Here is a 16643-nt window from a genome sequence, read left to right on the forward strand (position 1 = left end):
AGGAAAGAAGCTGCACAACATAGCTAGTTCCCAGGTACAGAAGTCCTCCCCGGCCTCTACAAAAATCCACCGCATGTCGCTGGGGCTCCACAGGCGGAGCTAGGCCCGGTGGGGGCACGCCTTCGTAAGTTCAGCCACAAGTGGGTTCACTCCCTGTTAGATCCCTGGGCAATAGATATTGTGTCTCAGGGATACAAGCTGGACTTTGAGAAGATGCCCCCTCACCGACGGCCCTGCCGGCTTCCCCCCACGAGAGGGAAACCGTGTTAACTGCAATTCATAAATTGTATCTTCAACAGGTGGTGGTCAAGGTTCCCCTCCTTCAACAAGGAGGGGGTTATTATTCTACCATGTTGTAGTTCCGAAACCAGACGGTTCGGTCGGACCCATATTGAATTTAAAATCCCTGAACATATACCTGAAAGGGTTCAAGTTCAAGTTGGAATCGCTAAGAGCGGTGATTGCAAGCCTGAAAGGGGGAGATTTTATGGTGACTCGGGACATAAAGGATGCATTCCTTCATGTCCCCATTTATCCACCTCATCAGGCGTACCTCAGAATTGCGGTACGGGATGGTCATTCCCAATTTCAAACGTTGCCGTTTGGTCTCTCCACGGCCTTGAGCATATTCACCAAGGTAATGGCGGAAATGATGGTGCTCCTGCGAAAGCAAGGTGTCACTATTATCACGTACTTGGACGATCTCCTCATAAAAGCGAGATCAAGAGAGCAGTTGCTGAACAGCGTATCACTTTCTCTGGAAGTGAAACGGCAACACGGCTGGATTCTATATATTCCAAAGTCGCAGTTGGTTCTTACAGCTCATCTGCCTCTCCTAGGCATGATCCTAGGCACAGACCAGAAAAAGGTTTATCTCCCGATAGAGAGAGCTCAGGAGCTCGTGACACTGGTCAGGAATCTATTAAAACTAAAACAGGTGTCAGTGTTTCACTGCATTCGAGTCCTGGGAAGGAGGGTGGCATCATACGAGGCCATTCCCTTCGGCAGGTTCCATACCTTCCAATGGGACTTACTGGACAAGTGGTCCGGATCACATCTTCAGATGCATCGGTTAATCACCCTATCCCCCAGAGCAAGGGTGTCTCTCCTGTGGTGACTGGAGAGTGCTCACCTTCTCGCAGATTCGGCATTCAGGACTGGGTCCTGGTGACCACGGATGCAAGCCTCCGAGGGTGGGGGGCAGTCACACAGGGAAGAAATTTCCAAGGGCTGTGGTCAAGGCAGGAGACTTGCCTTCACATCAATATCCTGGAACTAAGGGCCATATACAACGCCCTAAGTCAAGCGGAGACCCTGCTTCGCGACCAACTGGTCAGTCAGACAATATCACCGCAGTGGCTCATGTAAACCGCCAAGGCGGCACAAGGAGCAGGGTGGCGATGGTAGAAGCCACCAGAATTCTTCGCTGGGCGGAGAATCACGTAAGCACACTGTCAGCAGTGTTCATTCTGGGAGTGGACGACTGGGAAGCAGACTTCCTCAGCAGGCACGACCTCCACCCGGGAGAGTGGGGACTTCACCAAGAAGTCTTCACGCAGATTGCGAATCGACGGGAACTGCCACAGGTTGACATGATGGCGTCCCGCCTCGACAAAAAGCTAAAATGGTATTGCGCCAGGTCAAGGGACCCTCAGGCGATAGCTTTGGACGCACTAGTAACACCGTGGGTGTTCCAGTCGGTTTATGTGTTTCCTCCTCTTCCTCTCATACCAAAGGTGCTGAGAATTGTAAGAAAAAGAGGAGTGAGAACAATACTCATTGTTCCGGATTGGCCATGAAGGACCCGGAACTGGTACCCGGAACTGCAAGAAATGCTCACAGAGGACCCATGGCCTCTGCCTCTCAGACAGGACCTGTTGCAACAAGGGCCCTATCTATTCCAAGACTTACCGCGGCTGCGTTTGACGGCATGGCGGTTGAACACCGGATCCTAGCGGAAAAAGGCATTCCGGATGTAGTTATTCCTACGCTGATAAAGGCTAGGAAGGACGTGACAGCAAAGAATTATCACCGTATATGGTGAAAATATGTGCTTGGTGTGAGGCCAGGAAGGCCCCTACAGAGGAATTCCAGCTGGGTCGATTCCTGCACTTCCTACAGTCAGGAGTGACTATGGGCCTAAAATTAGGGTCCATACAGGTCCAGATTTCGGCCCTATCCATTTTCTTTCAAAGAGAACTGGCTTCACTGCCTGAGGTTCAGACGTTTGTTAAGGGAGTGCTGCATATTCAGCGCCCTTTTGTGCCACCAGTGGCACTTTGGGATCTTAACGTGGTGTTGGATTTCCTGAAATCCCACTGGTTTGAGCCATTTAAGACTGTGGAGCTAAAGTATCGCACGTGGAAAGTGGTCATGCTGTTGGTCTTCGCTCCGGCTAGGCGTGTGTCAGAATTGGCGGCTTTGTCATGTAAAAGCCCCTATCTGGTTTTCCAGATGGACAGGGCAGAATTGCGGACTCGTCCGCAATTTCTGCAAAAGGTGGTGTCATCTGTTCATTTGAACCAACCTATTGTGGTGCCTGCGGCTACTTGTGACTTGGAAGATTCCAAGTTGCTTGACGTAGTCCGGGCTTTGAAGAATTATGTAACCAGAACGGCTGGGGTCAGGAAGACTGACTCGCTGTTTATTCTGTATGCATCCAACAAAGTGGGTGCTCCTGCTTCAAAGCAAGCTATTGCTCGCTGGATCTGTAACACGATTCAGCAGGCTCATTCTGCGGCTGGATTGCCGCATCCAAAATCAGTGAAAGCCCATTCCACAAGGAAGGTGGGCTCTTCTTGGGCGGCTGCCCGAGGGGTCTCGGCATTACAGCTTTGCCGAGCTGCTACTTGGTCGGGTTCAAACACATTTGCAAAATTTTACAAGTTTGATACCCTGGCTGAGGAGGACCTTGTGTTTGCCCATTCGGTGCTGCAGAGTCATCCGCACTCTCCCGCCCGTTTGGGAGCTTTGGTATAATCCCCATGGTCCTTACGGAGTCCCCAGCATCCACTAGGACGTTAGAGAAAATAAGATTTTACTTACGGGTAAATCTATTTCTCGTAGTCCGTAGTGGATGCTGGGCGCCCATCCCAAGTGCGGACTTTTTCTGCAATGCTTGTATATAGTTATTGCTTAAATAAGGGTTATTGTTATAGTTGCATCAGGGTTTATCTGATGCTCTGTTATTGTTCATACTGTTAACTGGGTAAGTTTATCACGAGTTATACGGTGTGACTGATATAAGTCTTACCCTGGATTCCAAAATCCTTTCCTTGTAATGTCAGCTCTTCCGGGCACAGTTTCCTTAACTGAGGTCTGGAGGAGGGGCATAGAGGGAGGAGCCAGTGCACACCAGATAGTACTAAATCTTTCTTTAGAGTGCCCAGTCTCCTGCGGAGCCCACTATTCCCCATGGTCCTTACGGAGTCCCCAGCATCCACTACGGACTACGAGAAATAGATTTACCGGTAAGTAAAATCTTATTTTTTGATTGATATTGCCTACCATACTTGTAGTTTGGTGAAAGGTGCACTAATTAATTAAATTGACGTCACCAAAGCGTGGTGTTCCTTTATAAGGTGAGAATCTGTGTATGTCATTTTATCCTGGCGAAAATCTTGAAATATAGATTGAAATGTCGATGTTTCATAATCAGTTTTATTTTGTTGCAGCTTGTCAAAAATGCAGCTGGAAACAAAAGATATTGACCCACAGCTATTTTCTGAAATGCTGACTCTTCAGGAGCTGAATATCTCTAACAACTGTCTGTCTGAACTTCCTGCAAAGCTCAGTCTTCCTAATCTCAAGGTTCTAGACTTCAGCGACAATCAAGTTGAAGATGTGACGGTTTTGCAGCAGTTCCCCAGTCTGGAAGAGGTTATGTATGAGGAGAATCTCTACCTGACAGTAAGTGCTCATAACACCTTCTTAAACACAATTTATAACCAGAACATAAACATCCTGTTCATTTCTGCCAGTGCTGAAATCGTTGCTGTGTTACATATTATCAGTCAGAATGCACTTTCTTAGACTAGTCATGTTACCAACTAATTAAATAGTGATTGTGTGGATTCTGCCTCAAAGCACTAAGTTCTTTGGTTTGATTCCCACCTAGGCGCCATCTGCGTGGGATTTACATGTTCTCATGTTTGCGTGGGTTTCCTTCAAGTGCTCTGGTTCTCCTTCAACACTCAAACAACAAAAACATACTGGCAGGTTACTTGTATTCTGACAAAAAAATAACCCTAATGTGTGTACGTGTGGTAGGGAATATGGACTGTAAACTCCCACGGGCAGGGACTGATAGGAATCACTGAAATAGTCTCTGCAACGCGCTGCGGAATATGTGCTCTATGTAAATAACTTAATAATAATTTCATGACCTATAGATGTGTTTTGCCAGAATGGAATTATATTACGATGATGTTGGTGTTCATCTAATGTGTTTGAGTTCTATTTATTTCCCCTAGATCAGTGATAACTACAAGGTTTGTTGTCTTCTACCGAAGCTGCAGCGTCTGAATAATAAATCTATATCCTCATGGGCCAATCACGTTAGGTTTGTCAACCACAGAGAGCTCTGCAACAGGGTAAGTGCACAAAATACTTAATCAAAATTACAGTTAAGGCCCATACACACTGGGCGATTTTGAGCTGAAAGCAGCTCACTTTTGGTGTGTTAAGCTGCTTTCAGCTCAAAGCCGCCCAGTGTGTATGGACAAGTGATGAGCGCTGATGCGTGCTCCCACGTCATCGCTGGCGGCCGCCGTTCATCTACTGGTATTACCACTGTGCCCCCAGTATCTCTTTCCTGTAGCGGTGCTGCACTCAAAGGGGTAAATTTACTGTAGGTTCTAAAAATGAAAAGTGGTGATGTTGCCTATAGCAACCAATCCGATTCTGTCTATCATTTTCTAGCATGCAATAGAGAAATGATAGACCGACTCTGATTGGTTGCTATGAGCAACATCACCACTTTTCATTTTTAGAACATTTTAGTAAATTTACCCCAAAGACTATGGGATCATGTTTGATGAGTCTGGGTAGCAGCAATTGTTTATCTTTCTTTTTCATCCACTAGGGGTCACTGGAGTACTCTTGGGATATGGACGGCTTCAGCAAGAACAGGGCACTGAATATTTAAATTTAGAACTCTCCTCCCCTCCAAATCCCAGAGTACCTCTGTGTTTTTTCTGTGCTCATATTAGCAACAGGGTTTGTGTGGTTATCCACACTACTTTTGAATATTTTTATTTTTGCTTTTTTCTTTTTTAACTACATTTTCCACATACCTTCCCCCCTTCCAGTAGGTGTTGGTCCGGGATCATGGAAGCTGCTACGAGCAGCTGTGGCGTGTCGGGCCTCTCTGAAAAGAGCTCCCTCACTGCCAGGTGCAGGACTACCTGCAGGAAAGGCTGGACGGAGCTTACAGAAGAAGCCCCGTCATAGCCCCTCACCACAGGCGTCTAGGTATGTTGGGGACGGGGCGGTCAGCTCCCGCTGTGTGGGGACACGACTGGGAAGCGCCGCCCGCCGCTATGTGAGCTGCCCGCCGCCGCTGCCAGGACACCGCCGCTATGTGAGCGCCCGTCGACGCTATGTAGGCCGCCTCCCGCCGCTACCAGAGACGCGCCGGCCGCACTTGCCACACATAGCCGCCGCTCCACGGCTATACAGCGCGCTCCCCGTCTCCTGCTATCCGCTGCCCGGATGCCCGCTCCCCGGCTCCCTCTACCATGTCCCTCTGCCATCGCATGTAAGGTCCCCAGCTCCGTGTACCCGCTCCCCGCTGGAATAGGCAGCGGTACACGGAGCACGGGGGGGGGGGGGGGGGGAGCACACACAAGGGGGGAGATTGTGCCCATAGCAGCAGCAGTATGAAACGCTGCATAGGTTATTAGACAGATAGGCTATTAAGCCTTTAGCAGGATGATCCCAGGTTATATCTGTTTGAAAAATGTTATACCCTGTACACTGTTTTACATGGTGGCCATTTTAACCATGCTTCCTGTTCTTCCTGTTGTGATTTCAGACGTTCCTGTACTACATCTCTACTCCACCGGAGGCGCAGGGGTGTTAGTGGGAATTTGGGATCAGATTTCATATAGTACTGGTCACGTGCACTGCTCTTGGCCAGATATATATATATATATATATAGAGAGACACCTTAGTACTGTTTTACTGAGTCGTGCAAGTTGTCTGTCTTTGTATATTGTGTTGTCTGTCTGCATAATGAGTAAGGCACCAGCAGAAACTAAAAAGCAGTTTCACTGCAATGTCTGTAAGACTACAAATACAATTTCGGCTCCGTTTTCAATGCCAGTGTCATCCCCGGACCCTCCATTAGCAGCTGTCATGGCTGGATTGCAATCAGAACTGGCCGCCGCTCGACAACAGCGGGAAGCGGCAAGATCTGAGTCTAGGGTGAGACCGCTAGAACTACCGGTGGGGTCTCGGCTTTTCCAAAGGTCCAAGTCCACCTTTGGTAGAAGGGATAAATTTCATATGATTTACCTGTTTCTGCGATGTTGCATTCTGACGGTTCTATGCCGGTCCTCATTGCGCAAGATGAGGGGGAGGAGGGCGAAGTAGACCAGCAGTCAGATACTGAGGTTTTTGACAGCCCAGGCGTTGATAATCTCATCCGAGCGGTGCGTCAGTCTCTAACCTTTACAGAAACTGAGGAGCCTCTGACAAATGATGTAGTCGTCTTTCCTAAACGACCGATAATTCTAACGACGGACGCGAGTTTCAGAGGTTGGGGAGCTGTAGTTCAAACTTGTCAGCTCCAGGGTCTCTGGGCGGATCACGAAATATTGCTGTCTATAAATGTCCTGGAACTCTGGGCAATTTACAATGCGCTACGACGAGCAGTGCACATGCTTCGGTCTCAGACTGTCCAGGTGCAGTCAGACAACTCGACGGCGGTCGCATACATCAACAAACAAGGAGGAACGAGAAGCCGCATGGCAATGCGGGAAGTAGCTCAAATCCTCACTTGGGCCGAGCATCACCAAGTGATTTTGTCGGCAGTGTTCATTCCGGGAGTGGACAACTGGGAGGCGGATTATCTCAACCGTCGGGATTTTCATCCAGGAGAATGGGCATTAAATCCAGAAGTGTTTCACATGTTGGTCCAGAGGTGGGGTTACCCTCAAGTGGACCTGATGGCATCTCGCCACAATCACCAAACGCCCCAGTATGTGTCCAGAACGCGAGATCCAAAGGGCAGTGGCGGTGGATGCTCTCACAATCGCGTGGCCGTACGGCCTCGTGTATCTGTTTCCACCGTTTCCGCTGCTCCCTCTGTTGCTAAAACGGATCAAAAGAGAGTCCGCCACAGTCATACTAGTGGCGCCTCATTGGCCTCGGGGAGCTTGGTTCTCGGATCTCCGTGGACTACTCGCAGACGATCCTTGGCCGCTCCCACTACGTCCGGACCTGTTACAACAGGGTCCGTTCCTTTACCCCGATTTAGCGCGGCTGCGTTTGACGGGGTGGCTGTTGAGACCGCCCTCTTACGAAGAGAGGGCGTTCAAGAATCGGGTTATACCAACCATGTTACGAGCTAGGAAGCCTGTTACGGCAGCTCATTATTACAGAATTTGGCGTGCCTATATAGGTTGGTGTGAAGCTGGGAAGTTTCCGACTTCATCTTTCAAGTTATCCCGTCTTTTGTTATTTCTACAGATGGGGTTAGATGGAGGTCTGAGTTTATCTACACTTAAGGTGCAGGTATCTGCTTTGTCAAATAACTTTCAAAGACGATTGGCTCTATTGCCGTCTGTACACACTTTTCTACAAGGTGCCCTCAGCGTACAGCCTCCATTCATTCCACCTACAGCGCCATGGGACTTGAATCTGGTTTTAGATTTCTTACAGTCTTCATATTTTGAACCCTTACAACAAGTTGATATTAAGTTTCTCACTCGGAAAACAATTTTTCTACTAGCCTTAGCTTCGGCAAGGCGTGTTTCAGATTTGGGTGCCTTGTCATGCAAGCCACCGTATTTGGTGTTTCATGATGACAGAGCGGAACTTCGGACGAATCCCGCTTTCCTACCAAAGGTAGTGTCATCTTTTCACATCAATCAACCAATAGTAGTTCCTGTGTTAACAGAAGATTCTGGAACTTTGGATGTGGTACGCGCACTACACGTTTATGTATCCCGAACGTCTACAGTTCGTAAGACGGATACGTTGTTTGTTCTCTATGATGCTGCCAAGATGGGTTGGCCAGCTTCTAAGCAGACCTTATCCAGATGGATTAAACTGACCATACGTCAGGCTTACCTTCATGCTAGGTTACAGCCGCCTACATCAGTAACAGCTCATTCCACACGTTCTGTGGGAACTTCATGGGCAGCTGGTCGTGGGGCTTCTACGACGCAGCTTTGCCGTGCGGCTACGTGGTCATCAGTGCACACATTTGTGCGCTTTTACAAGTTTGATACGTTTGCGGCATCAGCATCTAGCTTTGGCCGCCTAGTGTTACAGGTGCCAAACAGCTCTCCCGCCCACGGGGGGAAGCTTTGGTACGTCCCGAGAGTACTCCAGTGACCCCTAGTGGATGAAAAAGAAAATAGGATTCTGGTACTTACCAGGTAATTCCTTTTCTTTGAATCCATAGGGGGCACTGGACGCCCACCCAGAGCAGTTTTACCTGGTTTGTGGTAAGTTCAGGGGATCTTATGGTAACACACTCTCGCCGACTGGTTCAAATTTCTCTAACGTCCTACAGGATGATGGGGACTCCGTAAGGACCATGGGGAATAGACGGGCTCCGCAGGAGATAGGGCACTTTAAGAAAGACTTTAGGATTCTGGGTGTGCACTGGCTCCTCCCTCTATGCCCCTCCTCCAGACCTCAGTTTTAGACTGTGCCCAGAGGAGAATGGGTGCACTGCAGGGAGCTCTCCTGAGTTTCCTGCTTAGAAGGCTATTTTGTTAGGATTTTTCCTCTTTTTCAGGGAGCACTGCTGGCAACAGGCTCCCTGCATCGAGGAACTGAGGAGAGAGGAGCAGACCTAATTAAATGTTAGGCTCTGCTTCCTCTGCTACTGGACACCATTAGCTCCAGAGGGAATGAACACAGGTTCGTCCTGGGCGTTCACCCCAGAGCTGCGCCGCCGTTCTCCTCACAGAGCCAGAAGAAACGAAGACAGAAGACGTCTCAGGCGGCAGAAGCCTTCGGTGCTTCACAGAGGTAACGCACAGCACTGCAGCTGTGCGTCATTGCTCCGCTACACCTCACACACTCCGGTCACTGTAAGGGTGCAGGGCGCAGGGGGGGCGCCCTGGGCAGCAATAAAACACCTCTCCTATGGCAAAAGTGTATATACATGTACAGGTGGGCACTGTACATGTATATAAAAGAGCCCCCGCCATTTTTTAATAAGTTTGAGCGGGATAGAAGCCCACCGCCGAGGAGGCGGGGCTTCACCCTCAGCACTCACCAGCGCCATTTTCTCTACACAGCACTGCTGAGAGGAAGCTCCCCGGACTCTCCCCTGCTTGACACACGGTGAAAGGGGGTTTTAAAGTAGAGGGGGGCCACATTATTGGCGTTTATACACTACAGCAGCGCTACTGGGTAAACATTCTGTGTTTTTCTCCAGGGACATATAGCGCTGGGGTGTGTGCTGGCATACTCTCTCTCTGTCTCTCCAAAGGGCCTCAGGGGAAACGGTCTCCAGAAAAGAGATTCCCTGTGTGTGTGAAGTGTGTCGGTACGTGTGTGTCGACATGTTTGACGAGGAAGGCTCACCTAAGGAGGAGGGGGAGTGCATGATGGTCAGGTCGCCGTCGGCAACGCCGACACCGGACTGGGTGGATATGTGGAATGTCTTGAATGCAAATGTAAATTTACTGCATAAACGATTAGACAAGGCTGAAGCTAGGGATCAGTCAGGTAGTCAGACCATGCCTGTCCTTGTGGCACCAGGACCTTCGGGGTCTCAAAAACGCACCATATCCCAGATCACTGACACAGATACCGACGCAGAGACTGACTCTAGTGTCGACTATGAGGATGCAAAATTACAGCCAAAAGTGGCGAAAGGTATTCGTTACATGATTATGGCCATTAAAGAGGCTTTGCATATCACTGAGGAACCCCCTGTCCCTGACACGAGGGTACACATGTATAAAGGGAAAAAGCCTGAGGTCACTTTTCCGTCCTCATTTGAACTAAGCGACTTGTGCGAAAAGGCTTGGGAATCTCCAGATAGGAGACTACAAGTTCCCAAAAGGATTCTTATGGCGTATCCCTTTCCACAAAAGGACAGGATACGATGGGAATCTTCGCCGAAGGTAGACAAGGCGCTGACACGCTTATCCAAGAAGGTGGCACTGCCTTCTCAGGATACAGCTTCCCTCAAGGATCCTGCTGATCGTAAGCAGGAGGTTACCATGAAACACATTTACACACATTCCGGTACTATCGTTAGACCGGCTATGGCATCGGCCTGGGTGTGTAGTGCTATCGCAGCATGGACAGATTCCTTATCTACGGCACTTGAAACCCTAGATAAGGATTCCATTCTAATGACCCAAGAGCATATCAAAGATGCTGCTTTGTATATGTGGGATGCTCAAAGAGACATTTGTTTACTAAGCTCCAGAATAAATGCTATGTCTATTTCTGCTAGGCGACTCCTGTGGACCCGACAGTGGACGGGGGATGCCGACTCAAAGCGGCATATGGAGTCGTTGCCTTACAAGGGGGAGGAGTTGTTTGGAGAAGGCCTCTCGGACCTTGTCTCTACTGCTACGGCCGGTAAATCGAATTTCTTACCTTATGTCCCCCCGCAGCATACTAAAAAGGCACCTCATTATCAAATGCAGTCCTTTCGTTCCAATAGAAGCAAGAAGGTACTGGGATCTTCCTTCCTTGCCAGAGGAAAAGGCAAGGGAAAAAAGCTGCATGCAGCTAGTTCCCAGGAGCAGAAGTCCTCCCCTACATCTGCAAAGTCCACCGCATGACGCTGGGGCTTCCCGGGGGGAGTCAGCTCAAGTGGGGGCGCGTCTTCGATTTTTCAGCCAGGTCTGGGTTCACTCACAGGTAGATCCCTGGGCTATAGAGATTGTTTCTCAGGGATACTGGCTGGAATTCGAAGACGTGCCTCCTCGCCGGTTTTTCAAATCGGCTCTGCCAGCTTCCCCGTCAGAGAGGGAGTTAGTGTTGACTGCGATTCAAAAATTGTATCTTCAACAGGTGATAGTCAAAGTTCCTCTTCTCCAGCAAGGAAAGGGGTATTACTCAACCATGTTTGTGGTCCCGAAACCGGACGGTTCGGTCAGGCCCATTTTGAATCTAAAATCCCTGAACTTGTACTTGAAAAAGTTCAAGTTCAAGATGGAATCGCTCAGAGCGGTCATCGCCAGCCTGGAGGGGGGGGGGATTGGATGGTGTCCCTGGACATAAAGGATGCATACCTTCATGTTCCGATTTTCCCTCCTCATCAGGCGTTCCTGAGATTTGCAGTACAGGACTGTCATTACCAATTTCAGACGTTGCCGTTTGGGCTTTCCACAGCCCCGAGAATTTTCACCAAGGTAATGGCGGAAATGATGGTGCTCCTGCGCAAGCAGGGGGTCACAATTATCCCATACTTGGACGATCTCCTCATAAAGGCGAGATCTCGGGAGAAGTTACTGGACAGCGTGTCGCTGTCGGTGAGGATGTTGCAGGGGCACGGCTGGATTCTCAATTTACCGAAGTCCCAGCTAGTCCCTACAACGCGCCTGACCTTTCTGGGTCTGATTCTAGACACAGACCAGAAAAAGGTTTTTCTTCCGATGGAAAAGGCTCAGGAGCTCATGGCCCTGGTCAGGAACCTATTAAAGCTAAAAACGGTTTCAGTGCATCATTGCACACGTGTTCTGGGGAAGATGGTGGCATCGTAGGAGGCCATCCCCTTCGGCAGGTTCCATGCGAGGACCTTTCAATGGGATCTACTGGACAAATGGTCTGGGTCCCATTTACTAATGCATCAAAGGATCACCCTGTCTCCCAGAGCCAGGGTATCTCTCCTGTGGTGGCTGCACAGTGCTCACCTCCTAGAAGGCCGCAGGTTCGGAAGTCAGGACTGGATCCTGGTGACCACGGACGCAAGCCTCCGAGGTTGGGGAGCGGTCACACTGGGAAGAAATTTCCAAGGTCTCTGGTCAAATCTGGAGTCTGGTCTCCACATCAACGTCCTGGAGTTGAGGGCCATATACAACGCCCTACGCCAAGTGGAGGCATTGCTTCGGGACAAACCGGTTCTGATTCAGTCAGACAATGTCACGGTAGTGGCTCATGTAAACCGCCAAGGCGGCACAAGGAGCAGAGTGGCCATGGCCGAAGCGACCAGGATTCTTCGCTGGGCAGAAGGCCATGTAAGCGCCCTATCAGCAGTATTCATCCCGGGGGTGGACAACTGGGAAGCGGACTTCCTCAGCAGACACGACCTGCATCCGGGAGAGTGGGGACTTCATCCAGAAGTCTTCGCACAGATCGTGGGTCGATGGGGACTGCCTCAGATAGACATGATGGCGTCCCGTCTCAACAAAAAGCTAAATCGGTATTGCGCCAGGTCCAGGGACCCTCAGGCGGTAGCGGTAGACACTCTAGTGACACCTTGGGTGTTCAGATCGGTCTATGTGTTCCCTCCTCTACCTCTCATACCCAAGGTGTTGAGAATAATAAGGCTAAGAGGAGTCAGAACGATCCTCATTGTTCCGGATTGGCCACGAAGGACTTGGTATCCATATCTGCAAGAGTTGCTCACAGAAGATCCGTGGCCTCTTCCCCTAAGGCAGGATCTGCTGCAGCAGGGGCCCTGTCTGTTCCAAGACTTACCGCGGCTGCGTTTGACGGCATGGCGGTTGAACGCCGGATCCTAGCGGAAAAAGGTATTCCGGAGGAGGTCATTCCTACCCTGATCAAGGCTAGGAAGAACGTGACATTGAAACATTATCAACGTATATGGCGAAAATATGTGTCTTGGTGTGAGGCCAGAACTGCTCCTACGCAGGAGTTCCATTTGGGCTGTCTGCTTCACTTCCTGCAAACGGGAGTGAATTTGGGTCTAAAATTAGGGTCCATAAAGGTCCAAATTTCGGCCTTATCCATTTTCTTCCAAAAAGAATTGGCTTCTCTTCCTGAAGTACAGACATTTGTGAAGGGGGTACTGCATATTCAGCCTCCCTTTGTACCTCCGGTAGCACCTTGGGATCTTAACGTGGTATTAAGTTTCCTCAAGTCACCTTGGTTTGAACCACTCAAGACGGTGGAATTGAAATATCTCACTTGGAAAGTGGTTATGTTATTGGCCTTGGCTTCTGCAAGGCGTGTTTCGGAATTGGCGGCTTTGTCGTATAAAAGCCCCAACCTGGTTTTTCATGTGGATAGGGCAGAATTGAGGACTCGTCCTCAATTTCTGCCAAAGGTGGTCTCATCTTTTCATATGAACCAACCTATTGTCGTGCCTGTGGCTACGCGGGACTTGGGGGATTCAGAGTCCCTGGATGTGGTCAGGGCTTTGAAGATTTATGTGTCCAGAACAGCTAGGATCAGGAAGACTGAAGCTCTGTTTGTTCTGTATGCGGCCAACAAGATTGGCGCTCCTGCTTCAAAGCAGACTATTGCTCGCTGGATCTGTAACACGATTCAGCAGGCGCATTCTACGGCAGGATTACCATTGCCTAAATCGGTTAAGGCCCATTCCACTAGGAAGGTGGGCTCTTCTTGGGCGGCTGCCCGAGGGGTCTCGGCATTACAGTTGTGCCGAGCAGCTACTTGGTCGGGGTCAAACACCTTTGCAAAGTTCTATAAGTTTGATACCCTGGCTGAGGAGGACCTCCTGTTTGCTCAATCGGTGCTGCAGAGTCATCCGCACTCTCCCGCCCGTTTGGGAGCTTTGGTATAATCTCCATGGTCCTTACAGAGTCCCCAGCATCCACTAGGACGTTAGAGAAAATAAGATTTTACTTACCGGTAAATCTATTTCTCGTAGTCCGTAGAGGATGCTGGGCGCCGGCCCAAGTGCGGACTACTTCTGCAATACTTGTATATAGTTATTGCTTCAATAAGGGTTATGTTATGGTTGCATCGGTCATGTACTGATGCTCTGTTGTTTTTTCATACTGTTAACTGGGTAGTTTATCACAAGTTATACGGTGTGATTGGTGTGGCTGGTATGAATCTTGCCCTTGGATTAACAAAAATACTTTCCTCGTACTGTCCGTCTCCTCTGGGCACAGTTTCCCTAACTGAGGTCTGGAGGAGGGGCATAGAGGGAGGAGCCAGTGCACACCCAGAATCCTAAAGTCTTTCTTAAAGTGCCCATGTCTCCTGCGGAGCCCGTCTATTCCCCATGGTCCTTACGGAGTCCCCAGCATCCTCTACGGACTACGAGAAATAGATTTACCGGTAAGTAAAATCTTATTTTTCAAGTTCTATCGGTTATGGTGTCAACTGTTTAGTTGTCAGTAACGTTATGTGTCAACTTTATTGTTGTCCGTTATGTTATATGTAATTCTCCATTGTCAACCTCTCTATAGCTCCTGTTCTGCTCAGTAAAAAACACTGAGGTACTCTGGGATATGGAGGGGAGGAGAGTTCTAAATTTAAATATTCAGTGCCCTGTTCTTGCTGAAGCCGTCCATATCCCAAGAGTACTCCAGTGCCCCCTATGGATTCAAAGAAAAGGATTTACCTGGTAAGTACCAAAATCCTGTTTTTTAGAAGTTTCCTTTCTTTAATGTATTTTTACTTATATATATTTTTTTTGTAGGTTGAATCTTACTGGGAAAAGAACTATAAAGACAAATTGCCCGATGTGCCTTCTCCTGCAATGATCAAATCTGTTAGTAAAGAGTTTCTAAAATCTGTGGGGAATCAAATAAAGTATGGACCAAATTCACTCAAAGATTTCACCAAGTGGAAAGTAAGCCTCATCGTGCCAAATTTTCTTCATTAGTCAATTCAAGCATGCCAACATCTAGTCTGTCTCTTGTCCCCTCATTGTTTGAGAGGCCAGCTAGTCCCATTATATTGGTCACCGCCATTTGGCTTGTTAGTGCAGCAGCAGTGGTAAGGTATTCTGGGGCTCATTTATCAATGAGTGATAAAACTCCTTGCGTATGATAAATAGTGCTCCAGCCAATTAGTTCCCAACTATCATGTGTTCCGCTCCTGTCATATGTTTGAAAAATGACAGGTGGGAGCTGATTGGCTGGAGCACCATTTATCATACTCGACGAGTTTTATCATTTCTGTAAATCTGTTACTCAGGGATCTATTTACGAAGCCTTGGATGGAGATAAAGTACCATCCAATCAGCTCCTAACTGTCATTTTTCAAACACCGCCTGTGACATGGCAGTTAGGAGCTGATTGGCTGGTACTTTATCTCCAGCTACTTTATCTCCATCCAAGGCTTCGTAAATAGACCCCTCAGGGGGTTATTTATCAAACCTTGTACAGTATAATGGAGAAGCAAAAGTGTTACCCATAGCAACCAATCAGATGGAGCTACCATTTATGTAGTCCAGTGATGGACGGCTCTCCGAGCCTTCGCTTGCAGCCGGCATTTACTTTCTGCTTTGTGGTCATGCTTGTTCGTTTTAGCGTGTTTTAAAAAGACTGTTGACATGTTATTACAGGAAGGAGTCCTTCATTGAGTAATTGTATTAATGTAGCCAACTACTGAGATTTAAAGTAATGTATGGCTACTTCAAATGTTAGAGGGTCATCCAAAGCGGCCCCTGATGTGTTTCAGGTGGCTTATCATTGATCTACTGTAGTACATTCTAGAGAATGATAGCTAGAGTCTGGTTGCTATGGGAAACACCTTCACTTGTACTCTTTAAAAGGTTTGATAAATGTCACTTTAATCAGTCTTATGCATATTTGGGTATGATCAACTGTTTTTTTTTAATTACTTTTAATAACCAACCAATGTGTGTCATTCAGACATATAATTATGCCATACCTTTTACTTCTAAAACAGGTGCAAATAATCGCAGAAAACCTAATCTCCTCCTTGTTGGGTGGTAAGAAAAATAGTAATGAACTACAGTATGAGCAGGAATCTGCAAATAGTGGTGCTGCAGAGGTGAGTATTGGTGTGTGTGCCTTTTTACTCTTGAGGTGTATTGGCATTTATCGCAATGGCTGAGCGGATGTCTGTATACACATATCAGAATCGACTTTATTGGCCAGGTAAACTTGCGTATACTAGGAATTTGATTTCGGTTTACAGTGCAGCAGCCAGGGGGGAAACACGTAGACAAGAGGGGGAGATGGGGAGGGGGAATATATGCAGTATACAGCTTAAGTAAAAGTACACTGTGTTTGTTACAATCAGAAGATCGGAGTACTGCGAATGGACAGTCATCCCGGCGGTGTGTACTAGGACACACTCCTCATTCCACCTGATGGTTGAATGATTCAGAGTATTTCCCGGTGAATTTGTTTACGATTTCAACACCCTAAGTATTATACGCCTATTTTAAATTTAATCAGGCACAAATTCTTATCCTCTTATTCAAGCGAGACCTCTTTGGTAAATAACGGTGTCTTGAAATATTGTTTTAAGAACGTGCTTCCAAATAGAGAGACACCCCTGATGAAGTCTCTCTGTAAGATGAAAC

At 48.2% G+C, this 16643-nt stretch overlaps 1 protein-coding gene across 3 annotated transcripts in view; it reads left to right on the plus strand.

Annotated features, from left to right (window-relative positions):
* Nucleotides 1-16643, plus strand: part of LRWD1 (leucine rich repeats and WD repeat domain containing 1) — a 94824-nt gene that overhangs the window by 23744 nt on the left and 54437 nt on the right. For all 3 annotated transcript variants that reach the window (XM_063956066.1, XM_063956067.1, XM_063956068.1), the window contains exons 3-6: nt 3675-3909; nt 4473-4592; nt 14784-14936; nt 16001-16105. In XM_063956066.1, the coding sequence (XP_063812136.1) occupies nt 3675-3909; nt 4473-4592; nt 14784-14936; nt 16001-16105 (613 nt within the window). The remainder of the gene's footprint in view (nt 1-3674; nt 3910-4472; nt 4593-14783; nt 14937-16000; nt 16106-16643) is intronic.

The sequence above is a fragment of the Pseudophryne corroboree genome, chromosome 2 (genome assembly GCF_028390025.1).
Source record: "Pseudophryne corroboree isolate aPseCor3 chromosome 2, aPseCor3.hap2, whole genome shotgun sequence".
Classification (NCBI taxonomy): Eukaryota; Metazoa; Chordata; class Amphibia; order Anura; family Myobatrachidae; genus Pseudophryne; species Pseudophryne corroboree.